Genomic DNA, 17,108 nt, shown 5'->3' with positions numbered 1-17,108 from the left:
AACGCCGATACCTCAAGTAATCGGTGCTCTACAATACGGCTTTATATCTTGAGCCTTCAAATACGAATTACGGGGGGTTCAAATCCAGTAAGCACATATTTTAGATATCTCGGGTGAGTAAGTATCGTCCGAGGCAGAAAAAGATGTCCCGTGTGAGTATGACTCACATGAGATATATTTATCAAGAACTTGCCCCTGAAAAAGCTTGCGGGGTAATGTCACGGTGCCCCGCCCTATAACTCACGCCTCGGATCAACAAAAATTAGGTATACAGCATTGTTGGAATACTTGTGAATATACTTCAGTACATTGTTTAGCCGACATAACGCTGATATTATAGCTAAATATGAGTAGATATGATAATGATTAAAGGACAGTCAATGGTGAAACTCACTCATACTCACTCGCGAAATGTATTTCCCGCTCAGGGCTCACTCGCACTTCGACTTATAAATTGTTTCTGCAGCCGAACTCTGTCGGACTCACGGCCCCATCTGAGTCTGAGGGAGTCAACTCACTAATTAGTTTTCCGAGCTATGAATTGTATTTAAAACAAGGAAGACCGGGATAACCACAGGGAACACTAACAGTGCGCACAAACTGCGTTTCGTCTCTACACTGGTGGTAATCAGGTTCAGGAACTTGTCAATGCCTGCAGCATTTTACAACACTGTGACACAACAGGCCCCTGTTTTATAACCGTTGTCTGAGAAAATGGTACCCAACAAAACCAGTTTAACGTTATACAAAGTAGGTAATGATAGGTATCATGACGGCGTAGAAAACCAAAGCAGTACTCGATTATCACTGCCGAGATAATAAAAGACATTTTCATAGGATTTGTAAATTGGAACAATTGAATATCACGTGACACTTCGGCACAGATTTTTTTAAAGGTGGTACTGTTCGAAGCTTCGAGCTTAGACAATAGGAAAATATAAGACAACTCGTAACCTGAAATGCCGATCATGGGTGACTCCTACTGTGTTATGGTTCTCTCTCTCTCTCTCTCTCACACACACACACTTACACACACACATACACACACACACACACGCGCGCGCGCGCGCGTGCACACACACACACAGACACACACAGACACACACAGACACACACACAGACACGCACACACACACACACACACACACACACACACACACACACACACACACACACACACATACAAATGCGTTTTGAAATACGGTGAATACGATATCCCTGGTTGCCTAAATTTGCGTTGGACAACTTGTACTACTTTACCAAACGTATGGAACACGCGAAACTTAGTGCGAAAGTGATGGCTGCTTTCTCACGTGCGCTTGTTGTAATGAAAAACCGAAGAGAATTGCACTGAGAGTTCAATAAAGAAACGTTAAAAGTGAGATGATTTAGTACCGAATTGCTGTTGCTTCTCACATACAATGATGTGGTGGTTCCGCTCACAGGATGGTTCGACGGCTTCTTTTCGTGGACAATGCTTCGGCCCTTGTCAAGGTTGACCTTCTGCATCTACCTGACACACGTTCCCATGTTCTACATCCGCACAGGAAATATGAGGACCAATTTTGAGCTGAACGAGTTTTTTCAGGTATGCAGTCTCAAACGTCTTTTGTTTTGTTGACACTAAAAAAACTACGGGGTATGCTTACAACTTCCTAAAAACGTGAAGGCGAAAGCATAGCTGGGGATTATGTTGATGTGGTTGGACTATTAGTTATACTTTCTACTGATATGATGCTTCGGCCTTTCTCACCACAAATTTTGTATTCCCAGATCCCCCCCTCACCACCACCCCCCATATTATTACAAATGCATACTAACGCGATAGCATTAAAAAGTTCGCTTCGCAGAAGTTCCGGTACCCACGTCGTTGGTTGAGAGCGAAAAATAATCCTATCCATGACACGAAAATCAAGAAAGACGCGAATATAAAATAAGTAGTAAATAACTTGAGGCCACCTTCATGGCAAACAGGGGATTTCACGAGAGATTCCTGCTTTTAAACTAGTTAAAAAACAACACACGAATGTCATGTAGTAGAAGGCGTCTCGTTATGGCAGAAGCGTAGAATTGCTCCAGGTGTCAAGACAAGCGAATTGCGTAACAAGTGGGTGTTTTGAAGGCGACCCAATACAAAATACTTATATTCAGTCATCATCAGCTGCAAAAACATCAACCAAGTCACCAACTGCGTATGTTCACGTGTTGCCTTATGGATGCGTAATGGGCCCTTCGCTGATTCACGATAAGGATAATTATAGCGTTGTGGGCACTTCGCAACTGAATTGCAAGTAAGCATTCTGAGATAGTTTAAAACTGCCAGTGTTACGCGCACAGTCATTAGTGTTCCACGGCAAGGTTGAGGTAAAAACCGAGAATCAAAGCAGGCTAGCAGTTTAGAAGGTGATAGTGAGCATGCGGCTCGATTATGCAATGCTTTCTACTCTTGAAAGCGAAGCTCAAGTGTCTTCCAGGTTTTTGCCCTCGTCAGGTCACTGTCGCAGCTTGGAACTCTCTAGAGTATTTAAGAATAAAACGTTTACCAGCACCACCACTTTCATTCATGGCCGCTTCTCAAGTGGCGTACTTTTTGCGGTCTTCCCCGTCCGGGAAAAGGGCCTGGTCACGTCATATTTGTGCTTATTTTTCATTTTACTCATGTGAAAGTCGCAAGGACGGAGTGGCTATAGCTGACGCTGTGCGCTCGTGCGCTCATGTAATTTATTTATTTTTATATTTAGTTTTACACGCTCTCGAACGCCGCAAAGATTAAGTGGACGGGCAGCTCGCCCACTCAAGTGACATTTTCTACGCCTTACAACGCAAGCTTCAGGCACAGATATCCAAGGCTGTAATAAACAGCGGAGGTCTCACTTATTTTTTGTCAGTGAAACTACGTCATCACCCGATGTTGCTCAACATGGCAGAGGAAGCGGACCTGCTCATACAAGTTTTAAAGATGCCAGCTAACCTCCTAGAACTTTTCTTAAAATTTGAAAGTCGTGGACTATTGTAGTAAATTTTGAATATCCCTTCAAGTTTTAAGAGAACAATGATGTTTACGGAAACGCTTAAAGTATAGAAAAAGACGAGGCCACCCAAAATGAACAAAAAATGCTAGCAAGAAAGGCTGACTTAACGTCGCCCTCTTTGCGCCAGCTTAAAAAAATTAGCAGGGATGCCTATATCGGTGTCACACGGGTACCTTTAATCACAATCAGAGCGATCTGGATCGGTTTTCTTGATCGCGATCAACTTTATGACCGCTGCTACACGGCCCAAGCTAATCAAGTTCGAGCTTGAGTCAGATGAAATGCACCAGGCGACGTTTGCGTTGATTGCGTGTCGTAAAAGACGTCTCTGACAAAACTCGGCGTACGATTTTTCCATAGAGGCCTTTATCCGCATTGTTATTCGTGGAAGAAACGCTAGAACGTCAAAACTTTTCGTGTCACTACAAATGTGATTTCATAAATCCATCGTTCGATAGAGGGTTCTTTGCACTTACCTGTATTGCTAAGGGAGATTCCTAGCCTTCGCTTTTATTTCCGATGGCCCTCACTCGTAGCCATCCAGTCACAGCGAAGCATAGATCTCGTTGTACACACCAGATTTTCACTTCTGGCACCTCAAGTCTTGCAGTTGCTCCTTCCAGTGGTCAATGACTGTAAGTTTAGGTCTCTTAACGCGACCACAAGGTGCGTGTTCGTTACGACGTAGTCAAAAGGTGCTCCAACAGCTCTGATGGTGCGAGAGTTGAACTGAGCGGGGAAGGCAACGGTCGTCTGCTTGTCGTCTGCTTCTACCATAACTACATGTGGTTTCGAACATTAAAATATGCGATATTTCAGGTATTGTTCCAGCTTAAACAGTTTAGAATTTCCTTTTTTTATAAACGTCTAGCTGTTTTAAAGTCTGTCTATGAAACTATGGTCTATTTTCTTGTTTATTGTGCTTTCAATAAGCTCGGCCAGGGGGTGCTGATGACAGCAAAATCGCGATCTCTCTGGCAGATCGCGATGAACGAATCGCGATTGTGTTGATCCCGATCACGCCAGATCGTGATTTAAAATGACTATGTAGTGGCATCTAATCCGGGTCGTGGTTAATATGGATAGATACTGATCGCGAATAAAAGTGCGCGTGTGACACCGATACTACTTTTGAGCAAGCATAATTAAACTTGCACTTGCGGCACGTCAAACTGTTAGTGGCCGAGTCACTGATAAAGCCGATGATTTGTAACATGTTATCATTCTATGCGGTTTCAAGTTTGGGGCTTTATACGGCGTCTAAGGCAAAATTTTCCTGTTAATAAATTATGCTCATATGGCAAATGAGGTGTGTGCGCAGATCAGAGTTAAGTGCGCTCTTTTATTCAATTGCCAGTAGCTGCAATAACGAATACTAATAATCTCGCATAAGAATGTCAACCGGTTATAGACCTTGCCCTTGTGTTTAAGTGGTTTATCCCGAAACTTACCAAACCATATTTTTCTTTTATTTGAGATCAATACTGCTATAAGACCGAACAAAAAAAACATCTCCGACTATTGATCCTTCGTGTGGGCTTAATTCCTAAGTTTATGACTGATAAGATCAGAGCAACGTTTCCTTCTAGACTAAGGAATACCTGCCCTAGTATTTTAAATATGAAAATTGTCATGCGAAACTGAACTTATTGAACCGGTGAGTGCAGTACATGGGGTCAAAAACCCCTTTCTAAGTCCACTGAATTCCTAACCCCTATCATTTCTACATTGCAGCTCAGCACTTCCATGGGCATCTACTGGTTCAGCGTCGTGTTCGGGTTAGCCCTGCACCTGTGCGTCGAAGCACCCGTCGCGCACCTGCAAAAATTTCTTTTCGAGAGTGACTCTGAGAAGAGCAAGGCGTCGACTGATGTCAAGCCATCTGCTATCGAGAATGGGGAACAACGGTCAAAGTTATAATAACCACCCAGTTGTGAGAGGAAACAAGCCGTTTTTTTTTCCTCATCAAGACCTCTCGAGCAGACATTCTTGGTGGCACCGTAATTATTACTTCGGCCTGAACCACATACGTTAAAAATCACTAGGTTGACAAAAAGCTTCGCTCGTATTGTTTCGGTGACGGCAAATCATGAACAAGGTGCCCTGTGGTCTACACGCATAAGTTATTTACTGCGACACTGTACTTTACTACCATCCGTTGTTTGTTACTGTTCATGTGACACGTGGGCACAATAAAGGCGTTCGCACTGTCATACCATCTCTGCTGTCGTAAAACGCTTTGCATGGTGGTCATAAGTATAGTGCACTAAATTTATACCTTTTCCTTAGAGGAAAATAAGAAAGCTCGCATCCACATTTTTACCTAGTGTGGAAACAAAACAAGCGACATAAGGAAGTGAGGTGAGTTAAGGAAGACTGCAACTTCTCCTACTAAAGGTTTTCAGGCAAGGTAATCATCCCTCGCCAGAGCTTAGAAGAACGTCACTGCGCCAAGGGAGAAAGCTAAGTGCAATGACTAGAATAATAGCACCAGTTTCCCAAATTGCTATAGCACGGTGATTACACACCAATTGTTTCAATTTCGTGCTCCAACGTCTGCGATATGATCCGAAGAAAAACGAGGACGATCTACCTAAAGTGAAAAGTTTTGGTCTCTAAGTTTTGGAAAAAACAACAAAACAAGGCACTTTCAGTATCGCTGGATGCACGTGAAGTTGCTCGGATTGCTTTATCCAAGACTTGCGAAACGCATTGAAAAGTAATTATTACCACCTAAATTAAGCTAAGAAACAATTTGCGCTAGATAACAATCATAATATTTACACTTCCAGCAATTTTCATCGCCTTGCACGCCTATGTGAGTAAACAGTGATCTTCATATTGACTATTCTTCAAAAGGTAATACTCAAAGCAAAACAAAAAATAGTTTTAGATGTATACAGCGTGAAATCGCCTGTACAGATGGCGACCAACTTGGCAAAAGTTAGTTTTGGCCGATGCTTAGTCGTAAATGTAAGATTTAAGGGGGAGCGGGGTTCTAATAAAGAATACCTCAAATGGATATCATCAACACCTGTTATCTAGCTACTGACAAATTTTATATGCAATGTTGTTTGTTTTAAACCAGACTTCTTTTTGAATTGTGCTTTAATGGTCCTGTGATTGCACATGTTTGACCTTCGTGGAAAGCGTCTCGGCGGTAAGTATAACGCAGTCTCCAGGTTTAATCAACGAAAGAACATCAAGACAACAGAGTTCGCTTTGTGCGTGTTCATTTCCATGTTCGACTGATGCTTATTGATACCTGTGCGAACCCTACTAGCAATGCGAACCATACTAGTTTGTTTAGATGGATATGGCTGCCCACCGACGGCTTGCATAGCTTGTAAATGCAGAATCAGGCACTTATTCGATCACCGGCTGGATACCAGCTTAAACGTCATTTATGAGTGCCTTGTTCATAGCAATTGCTCGTGGTGTGTCAGGATAGTCAGTCTATGGAGAAAAAATTTGAGGAGCTCATCGGCTTTTTGAGGCTGGTTCAGCAGTAAAGGGGCCAACACATGACACAGAGGTTATACAGAATTTTGAACAACGGTATGAGCTAGATTATTGTCTTGATCAGCATTGAGTAGCATGACCTTGGCATGTTCTTCTTAGAGTTCGTCAGCATCTTGAGCACACCCCCAAAAGCCGTATCAGGCGACCATCGAAACAAATGTTTGGCGGCAAAATTTCGCTCAGTGAAAATTTTGCTGAATTGAGCAATTTTTCGCATGTCAGCTTTGCATCTTCTCCTGCAGAGGACTTTCATTCCACAATGGTAAATGTCGACAAAATGAAAGTGTTTCGTTTTTTACAAGTGTTTTGCACCATTCACTTTCTTTTTTTTGTGTGTTTATAATGTTTTACTTTTCAAGGTTTTTCTGTTTGTTTTTTTAGAAATCTAACACCTTTAAATTTTTACCTATATTACCTAATTAATCCAATCATCCCTTTCAAGAAGTGAATTAATTTAAAAAGCAAGGCACCATACCATTCATGGCCTATCCCCCTAGGTGGGTTGCGCCAAGGTGTTAAGGAAGCAATCAACCAACCACTTTCTCAAGCATGGGAGTGTAGCTCGGTAGCTCGTTATCTCGATGTCTCAATATCTCGATGCTCTGAAGTCTCGAGTCGGGCAAAGAAATTTTATTTTGCTTTATATGCCTGGAACTTTTTGTCGGCGCACAGTAAAAAAATTACATCCTCTCTCGTGAAAGAGGACCATGAGGCAATGTCAAGCAGCGCGGAGGGCGCACACCACATCTGCATTGGTTTGACTCGGTGTTTCCGTTAACGTTTCCGTTATCGTTTGCGTTCTGGTTGGCTTGACGCTGACGCTTGGTTTCGACGTCGACGTTGCGTACGGCGAGGTTTGCTCGCCGACGCTGCCCTTGCGTTTGGGCATGTAGAGCTCGCGTTTCATACGTAGCAGCTTCGCGCCGATGCTGCCGTGAAGTGTGTGGAGGGGAGGCAGCGCTCACGGCAACTCTTCCACCCCACCTCCTCACGCCACTCCCGTAAGGAGAGTGTCCTTCCACCTCCGCAAGCTGACGCTAAAGGGGGGAGAGATGGCGCATGCGCAGTAAGCGTGGCCACGCCACACGCACACCGCATTACACTTCGCCATAAGATGCTACGCATATAAAATACAACGAACCGTATACTGCCATATTATGCTACACTGCAAAAGAAGTAAATGATTGCCGTGGCTCCAGCCTCGCAAAGAATCACGCATGATACCAAGAAGATATCGATGTGCGCAATGGTGTATATTTAATTCTTCACCCCTAAATATATTCTAAACTTTGTTCACTGGCCAATTATGATGTCATGAAGAAAATATGAAACTGAATAACACACACAGAGAACATTTCGTGAATCGCAAGGAAGGAATAACTCACAATTTCCGCTTCATCCGCGGGAAAAGATATATCGACCAGGCGGGCAAGTGTACAAACGATAGCTTTAGGGATCGCTAGAATCTATTTACACTACTATGACGCTGTAGAACTTCTGCTGGTGAAACAATCTTCGGAGAGATAAGTGATTATCTAATTACACTACTATGACGCTGTAGAACTTCTGCTGGTGAAAAAATCTTCGGAGAGATAAGGAATTGAGGAAGCAAAGGTCAAGTTGACGCGTGAATCAATCGAAGCATGTGAAATCGATTGCGATAAAGAAAATTGACTAAGCATTCCCTATGTGACCCTCTTAGGAAAGGAAATTGGCTATCTCTACGCCCAATAAGTAAAGAGCGGATGTTTCGTATTGCACACCTTTTCATTGCCTTGTCGAGCCTGTACCATATGCGGTGATCAATTTCACTATAATGTATCAGTTGGCGTTAAGCGCTTTTTCTTCTTCTTTGTTGAATTTGTCTCCGTATTTGCGTCCTGTAAGCTGTTTTATTATGCTTTACCGTCTTGCCCAGCAGGCCAGCCTCGTCAAAAAAAAAAAAACAAAAAAAAACTCGCATCTTCAACGAAACGTTGAATGCGGCAAGCTGCATTCGAGAGGTATCATGTTCGCACCGGTGATATACCTTCATCATCCATTCACGTCACGTAATACCAAATTTGGTATATGCAAAGCTAGGGAAATGACCGCAAGCGCACCATGAGCGTGGCATGTAGTCATGTTCTTACATGACACTCATGTGATGATTTCCACGTTAGGGTCTGTCACTTGTGTTCGCCATGCAGTCATGTCATACCATATCAATTTTGCAACGTGTCATGTGATCGAAACCACCGCAAGGGCAGCAAGAGCTTGAAATGTAAATTATGACATTCATGGTGTACATGTCATGATTTTCATGTTATGACTAGTAATTTATTCTCGTTATACAGCCATGCTAAACCATACTAATTTTGGTATCGGTGCCAATTTGGAAACACCCAGGAGAGCGAAAAGTCGTAGGTGGATAGAGAGATTGATAGATAAATATATAGTTAGATAGATAGATAGATAGATAGATAGATAGATAGATAGATAGATAGATAGATAGATACGCCCAAAGGCTCTGAAGTTCGCTGAGATATGTTTCGCAATGAACAACAACAACAACAACAACGACGACAACGACGACGACGACAACAACAACAACCACAACGACGACAACGGCAACAACAACAACAACAGCATCAACAACAACAACAACGACAACAACAGTCTGCCGTGGCGATATAGTGGTTACTGTGTTCGACTACTGACCTGAAAGTCCCGGGTTGGATCCTGGCCGCGGTGGGCACATTTTGATAAAGGCGAAACAGTAGAAGCCCGTGTACCATTTAATGTGAGAACACATTAAAGAAGAACACCTGGTCTAAATTTTCAGAACCTTTCACTACAGCATGCCTTATAATCATATTGTGGTTGCGGCTCAGTAAGTACCCCTAGCTATTATAATGTTATTAGTGTGAAGAAAAGCTGAATTATACGAGCCAGTGCTTTACTAGAAGATCATTTCCGTAGATGATAATATTCCATGTCAAGTTCTTGGAGCCCTAATGGGATTGCTTAAACGCAGTAGTCGAGGTGGCAATCAGTTGCTGCCTTCAAGCTTTTTTTTGTTTGTGAAATGCGTCCGTCGTCACAATTCCTAGAAGTTGGGTAGAGATAGAGTAAAGCTAAAAAGCTGTTTCTGCATTGATGATATTAAGAATATAATCTATAGTAAAATAAACAACTGAACTAAAATGAATTTAGCCAAGTTTCTTGCGCTAACGTTGAATCAGTCATACCTTCCGGAGTCTTTCCGTTCACGTCTGCGTTTATTTTGCATTTAGGCAACGGAAGTCTGGACAAACCTGGACACTATGTTCACACGTGTTTATTAGAAGCGACAATACGCCCATCAAGGCATGAAAAGTGAAATAAATTTTTATCGGTGATCACTAAATATGTACTCTACAACCCGACAATGATTGTAAACACGAATTATCGAAGGCAGAACTCTGTGGTTGCTGCGCGCAGCATTACGCCAACGAACGCGCCACGCATCTCGCGCCAGGGTCATTTGGGATGAGTGCCAAATCGTCTGTAATCTTGCTTTCGCGAGGGCGACATTGTGATGCATGAAAGGCCCTTCGCTGCGCGTTGTCGGCGTGCATTTTCTCTTTCTCTCTTTATTTTACTCATTAGTGAGCCACCTCCGTGTCCACCGTTATAGATTGACTCAGGAAAGCCCACTCGTCCAATAGACACCCAATGTTTGCTGTCATTATACGATACATACTGCCCCTTGTTGGCGAGGAGGGTGAGCTTCGGGACAACTTAGCGAAGTTACCTGCTCATCGCACGAAGTCGCGTACAAAGTATTTTCGTGAGGCAAGATTTCGCGAAAGAACGTTTCTTCGGCGAGCAGCAGGGGCGAACGCGCCGAATTCGGAAAAATGCTATATTGATTGTAGTGTTATCGGCATTTGAGAAGGGCGCCCAGTATTTGACTTCTAAATTGACTTTCAAAACAAGGCGACATCCAATTGCCTCCTTGATCGAGTCTCTTACCTAGCAGAAGTAGAAGAGTTAAAATGATGGAACTCCGTCTTCGGTGACAGTGCATTTAAGAGTGATACATCAAGCTATGGTTGACAGCAAGTGACTCTACTTAGAGACACCAGTGAAAGGTTTGGGCGACTTAAACACTGCCTGACGCAGTGTTTTCAAGATTTCGTCGGCAATCAACAAGCCAGCGTGAACGAAAATGCACCAAAGAGTGTGTCTAGTGATGGCTATAGTGCTCGCAGGGCAGACGTGGCTCAACTCGCCATTCGTCAGCGGTGAAGAGACATCAACGAAAAGCCTCGAGGCAGAATTGACGGATGTTGGTGGCATGCTCATGAAGAAAATGATGCCAGTGGCATCGGAACTCGCCACCAGCCCTGAGCTAAGCCCAGAGTGCGCTGGAAGCCTGTTCAAAATACTCAAGGGTACAAGAGCAAGGGAGCCATGGGCCATCAGGAGTAAGCAGATATTTTCTTTCTTTACGTTTACCTTTGTGCAGCCGGATATTTCGAATGTCAGCAATGGGCGAACATGGGGTAATAGTTTAAAACGTGCTAGTTGTTCGCCTTTACTGTGGCATTCCGACTGTTACATTAATGAAAGAGCCATATTACCATTGGTTTGGCTGTTTTGCGTTCCGCAAAGCATGCAGAGAAGGCATGTTTTACCAGTCACATTGGGAGGCCTCGTAATTTTCAAACTTTTTATCCTGTCTCGCGTGTGCGAAGAATATTCGTTAAACAAAATTTGAGTTTAACGAATACACTTGCGACTTTGCTAAGTAACAGAACGGTGCTTTGACACTCAATAGAACGTTTTCGCTGTATAACTGGGATTGGCTATTGGTTTTCACTCACGAACTGAGAGATTCGTTTTCCTCAGCTGGATACGCTCACCCTCTTCTCATATAAGCGCATGTACAAGGGCTGTGTGCAAGCATAAATATTTTATCACTCATTGTATTACAAATACATAGCTCTTCGATTAAAAAAAAAGCATCAATGTGTCACTGGTGATGCGTAGAGCGGAACTCGTGTTCGTATTCGCAAAGTACAATTTCACAATCACGAAAAAAATACCGCTCATACCGGTACACGATCCTTAGTAAGCGAGAAAACGCAAGCAACGAAACTGCGGGCGACGCCACCTTGAGATTGCCGCATCAAACACCGAGACGTCAGCTGGATCCTACGTAGCTTTCAATCAAGAAAACTGAAGTACATTGTAATCTGTGGGTGCCATGGACTTCGTATACGAAGTTTATGAAAAATTCATCAAGCCAATGCCTCCAACATACCCAAATTTTTTTTTGCATTTTTTACATCACACGCAGAGATTTTTGCACGAAATATAACAATGGAACTTTAACCTTGATTTTCTCCGATAATGATGTACTTGTGATAGTAAAACATATGGCATTAGAGTTCTCAGAATGTAGTTTGTCAATCTAAGCCAAGCCACTGTTATTCTTCAGTATGCCTTTATGCATAAGTGAACGTCTTCAGCAAATATAGCTCGATAATTTGACCGCAAACTGACTGGTTTTGTGCGTCTCCAGCAAAAAAAAAAAAAGAAAGCTTTGCTTACGCACTTGCGGTTATTAATGTAGAGAATCAAAGGGAATTTCTTCTTTCAGCCGTAAAAGGCTAGAAGCGGTAAAGGAGGAGGTTAAGAGGGCTCCCCTGCACCAGCAACGCTAAACTTGCTAGCACGTCTTCTTACGAAGAGTTTTTACTTTTTTATCTACTATGAAAAACGTGTTATTTTGAGCGTTCACATTCAAAGGTCGGTAGGAAAACAGCATTAACTAGACTGGCGGCTTGTTCCAATTTGGTGCTATTCCATTCTATGCAGTGATTCTGGCTAATGGCTTGCTACCTAACAATATCCTCGAGGGAAGTCTCATCAGCCTCGGAGGTTACGAGCAGTGCCTCAAGACCAGGGTGTTCAACTCCGAAGGAGAGGTGACACACAAGGGACAGTACTGCACCCTGTTCGTCTACCCACCCTGGTCGGTCTTAGAGACACTCGTGAAGAAGTTTCAAGCTGTTGGTGAATTTACAGTAAGCTACTTTAGCTGAATTCGGGGATTTTTTAAAAATTTGTGGTTGCGGTGTAGACGTGTATTTTATTAGGAATTCAATAATGTATATACAGTCGAAGCGTTATTTAATGAAGTAACAATCACACTCAATATATTTCATTACATTGGGAGGGTCATAGAATTAGAAAGATTTTTAGTCCCCTGGATATCTGAAACTCTAGCGTAACTAGCTATCGCGGCATTGTGCTTGCCACTATCCCACAAGGCTCATGTGAAAAAAGATCTTTCTAGGGTAGTCTGAGAGTGGTACGGACTTGGAGCCTCCAATGTCGGCTGGACATGGCGGCTCCATGACAGGGCGATGCAGTTACCCGCTCCCTCATTCAGAAACACTCCTAGACTTGAACTTGACTTGCCACCACCTTTAATGCAGAACAAAGGCATTTCGAGCGCACTGCTTCAGGCGGCGCCAAGGCAGCACAGACGTGCAAACGCGTTTCAAGCGCGCTGCATTAACGGCGGTGGCAAGTCACGTTAAAATCAAGGAGCTTTTCTGAATACGGTGAAGGGTTCAAGTGAATCTACAGGACATGCTGTCGAAATTCACAGAAGGGCAGTGCGAATGAAATGGTTGCGAGAGCAAGTTGAACGACAGGCTGACGGGAAGGTGGTCAATGAGAACTGTTAGCAAAAATCACAAAATAACAAAGGCAACTGCCGCCGACCATGAAGACATTTGGTATATGAGCGCTTTTGTTATATGAGCCATTTGGTATATGAGCGGCCATGCATAAAAAAAAGCAGCTGGGACAGCTTTTTTGATGCATGGCCGCGGTGTCTAGCCTTGTCAAAAATAATGCTATGACAACGGCTGCTGTGTTCAGATGTTAGCGTGAAGGGGATGCTAAAAAAGAATAACCTGTATGTGACAAAATTAGTTATTTTAGAAAAACTTTCATTACATCAGCATTGGTGATCAAGTTAGTTCGTTAGCCCACAAAAACAATTTTAATTATGTGGGGTTCTACATCAAAAAACAACGATATGATTATGAAGGACGCCATAGTAGAGGGCTTTGGAAATGAACTCGGTGTTCATTAACGTGCACCAACATCGCACAGTACATAGGCCTACCACTTCGCCTCCACCCAAACGCGACCGCTGCGTCTGAAATCGAAACCGTGACCTTCGGGTCAGCAGCAGAGCACCCTAGCCACTGATCCACCGTTAACCCAAGTTTATGACAGCATTAAAGCATATGGGTACCTGCCTATTAGTGAAAATTTCCGTTAGATAAGAAACTTGCTAAAAACAGCTACGTTTCCCGGAGGTGTTGCGAAACGTCCAGTTAACAATTTTTATGAGACGCAACGCACACCCAACCATAAGCATGCATTGCAGTTTGCCCCATAATTTCACCTAATTGGGGAAGAAATGCTGCAATAAAACCTGTCCCTCCTCCCCCGCCCCCCTGAAGGGGAACACTGGGCACCCCTATGCGCCCAACAACGTGTGCCACGCTACGGAACACTAAGTGCACACGTATCTAACGCAACAACGAGTACATCCTCCAGCCTGTAGCAGTATGGCGAGCCACGTGTAGCCAGATAAAGTATCACTATAAAAGGCCGCAACAATAAGGAAAAAATGAATTTGTCTGGAACATAGCGCGATGAGGCGAACTGATTTCGCTGGCTTTCCTTGTCAGCGTACCCTTTCCCCCCCTCCGCTACTACCCCGACTTCTTTCATCGAAGAGTTGGTAACCCTACCGAGGACACGATCGAGACAGCATCAATTGTTGAAAAAGAACGCATAGGAATGCGTACGTTACTGACGCATCTTCTAATGTTGCGTTCGCGCAGACCTACCGACAGATTTTGTTTCTTGTTGTCATAGGTAGCGCTTGCTAGACAGGCACCAAATATAGCGGGATCCTCGGAACGAACAACTTTCTCAACGCCTTGCGTTTGTCTTCATGCGTCGGTTATCGGGTCCTACGAACAAAAAATATTAACAGATTTGTTAGAAAGAGAAGCGCGCAGGGTAGCAGAAAAATGAAAGGTTGGCTGCATGACTAGTGAACTTGGTGGCACTTTGTGTGTGCCTTTATGTATGACTAAGTATATTTTAATGAACGAAACAAAAAAAAGGCAATGCCGGATTAGCAGAAGGAGACCTTCTTAACCTATGAGTATACATGTAGGTTTGTTTACCAATGCTGGACTGGAATTGCAAAGCTAGAGTGAGGCAAGTAAAAACATTAAGGTAGCATCTACACGGCATGTCTTTATGGTTAACGTCAACTTCTGGGTTGAGAATATAGATTCGCAGCTGCTGCATACATCTAAGGCTTGGTGAAATTGTTTCCGATTTTTTTCTGAGAACGAAATGCGAAGACGCCCATGTGCTCGTTTGTTCACATTAAGAAATCGCGGGCGCAATCGAGTTCTAAGAAATGAAAATAAAAAATTGCACAGGATTCGAAAGTAGCACATGATCTGAGTTCTAAGAAATGAGAATAAAAAAAACTAGGCAGATCAAATATTTGCTAGAATTGGTTTCATGCGAAGCAGTCGGCGAGTGATTGTTTATGCTACATTTTCAATCCCAGTTTTACGCGCTGTATTGACAAGTTTCAGTATGTGTGTATACGTTTTGAGCTTGCCGGGAACATCGACAGCACTGGCGTTTAAATAGTAACCTGTGGTCTGACATAAAGTGAGCGCTCAATTTAGAGCACATACGTCAGTGTACTCGAAACTACGTGCGCTTTACAGTGTGATGATGCGAATATGTGTATATAGCTTGAATCACAAATCGTATGCTTCAGAGACAAAGAGAAAGGTATTTGGCAAAAAAGATGAGAAGTCGTCCTGAATGCCTTTTTTTGGCCTCCTACTCAGGCTTATCGCAGGAAAGGGGGTGGAAAAGAAAGTAGAAGGAAAGTGTTGATAATGATGACGAAAAAAGTGACTTGAATATAGCTTGCAGAATATAGGAATACAAATGTAACGTTTTTTACTCTACTGTAAAAAAAGAAGCCAACACTGGAACTACAGTTGACGTTAACGCGACGTGACACCTAGGAGTATATTTTATTGTTTATTGGTTTTCTTTAATAATAGATAGCCCGAGATGCAAGCAAAATTCACGCTGCACCAGCATCAAGCTAGCATAGGGTATTTTTCCTAAGCAATTTTAAGATAAGACGCGGCTCTGTCGTAGTAGTATACTTGACTGTCACGCAGAATTCCCGAGTTAGAGTTGTGCTGGGATTCTGATCTTTATTGTTTGCATTCATCGGGTAAACCTTGATCATACCAGTTTTTATTACCAGGCCCTCACTTAAATTACCACTGTCTGTTATTGCTGTAACTGTGTAGAGAGAGAATAAAAGAGAAAAAAATTGAAAGAAAGGCAGTGAGGTCGACCAGAATTGTGGCATTCGATTTGCTACCCTGCACAAGGGGAGAGATAAAGGGGAACAAAGATGACAAGGAAAGCTCAAGCGAAGTATACGCATGAAAAAAAAAAATAAGAGCAGAAGTGCTGTAGCCTATTCAGTAGGCCACATCCATGCAAAAAGTTCAATAAGGCTTTGAATTATTTTCTGCGCGAAGACAGATCGTGTCGCCAATCGAGTACTGACTCTTCTGACAAGGGTCTGTCGTCAAGGTGGGCTAACGCAGCAGCCAGCGGTAGTCTGTGCACTCTGTAGCGAGGGCAATCACAAACAACGTGCTCTATCATTCCATCACTGCAGCAATGATCACAAGCACTACTCTCTTCCATGCTGATTCCGAAGGCAAAAAACTTGGTGAAGGCGACACCAAGTCACAGTCGGCAAAGCGCCATTGTCTCGAGTCTAGGGAGTCCGTAAGGAGGCTGAAGTCAATGATATTGATTGGTGTGTGGGGTTTATTGTCCCAAAATTACCATATGATCATGATACACACTGTAGTGGAGGGCTCCACAAATATTCTACCAAATGGGGTTCTTTAAAATGCACCCAGATCTAAGCATACGGGCCTACAGCATTTCCGCTTCCATTGAAAATACAGCCGCCGCCGCCGGGTTTTGATCCCGCGACCTGCGGGTCAGCAACCGAGTACCATAGAACACCGCGGTGGGGCGCAGGCCGAAGTTGATAAGACGGGTCCAGCCTATATACGTGTGCCGTAAGTTCTGCTAAAAATTAGAGAGCTGATCCACCACCTCTTCATCTAAGGACATAAAATCACATTTCATCATCATCATCATCATCATCATGTCTACGCCCACTACAGAGCAAAGGTTTGTCCTATGATCCCCCAATCGACCCAGTCTTTAGCTTTCTGTTGCTACATTATAATTGCGAACTTTTTAATCTCATCGGCTAACCTAACTTTCTGTCTCCACTTCGTGTATTTGCCTTCTCTGGAAATTAAATCTGCCACCCTTAATGATCAGCGGTTATTCTTTACGTGCTACATGCCCACCTCATGTCCATTTCTTCTTCTTGATTTCAACTATGAT

General features: G+C 43.2%; 2 protein-coding genes across 4 annotated transcripts in view; both read left to right on the top strand.

Annotated features, from left to right (window-relative positions):
- The window catches only part of LOC119161373 (nose resistant to fluoxetine protein 6), an 82,905-nt gene extending 77,660 nt beyond the window's left edge, over window positions 1–5,245 (top strand). For both annotated transcript variants that reach the window (XM_037413814.2, XM_037413813.2), the window contains exons 14-15: window positions 1,446–1,588; window positions 4,767–5,245. In XM_037413814.2, the coding sequence (XP_037269711.2) occupies window positions 1,446–1,588; window positions 4,767–4,952 (329 nt within the window). In that variant the 3' untranslated portion in view covers window positions 4,953–5,245. The remainder of the gene's footprint in view (window positions 1–1,445; window positions 1,589–4,766) is intronic.
- A 4,940-nt stretch (window positions 5,246–10,185) lies between these two features.
- Window positions 10,186–17,108, top strand: part of LOC119162145 (nose resistant to fluoxetine protein 6) — a 46,404-nt gene continuing 39,481 nt past the window's right edge. For both annotated transcript variants that reach the window (XM_075885059.1, XM_075885058.1), the window contains exons 1-2: window positions 10,186–11,005; window positions 12,402–12,610. In XM_075885059.1, coding sequence (XP_075741174.1) covers window positions 10,747–11,005; window positions 12,402–12,610 — 468 coding nt within the window. In that variant the 5' untranslated portion in view covers window positions 10,186–10,746. The remainder of the gene's footprint in view (window positions 11,006–12,401; window positions 12,611–17,108) is intronic.

Source organism: Rhipicephalus microplus, unplaced genomic scaffold (assembly GCF_043290135.1).
Source record: "Rhipicephalus microplus isolate Deutch F79 unplaced genomic scaffold, USDA_Rmic scaffold_65, whole genome shotgun sequence".
Classification (NCBI taxonomy): Eukaryota; Metazoa; Arthropoda; class Arachnida; order Ixodida; family Ixodidae; genus Rhipicephalus; species Rhipicephalus microplus.
Note: the sequence above shows the minus strand (reverse complement) of the source record. Positions and strands in the feature narration are given on the sequence as shown.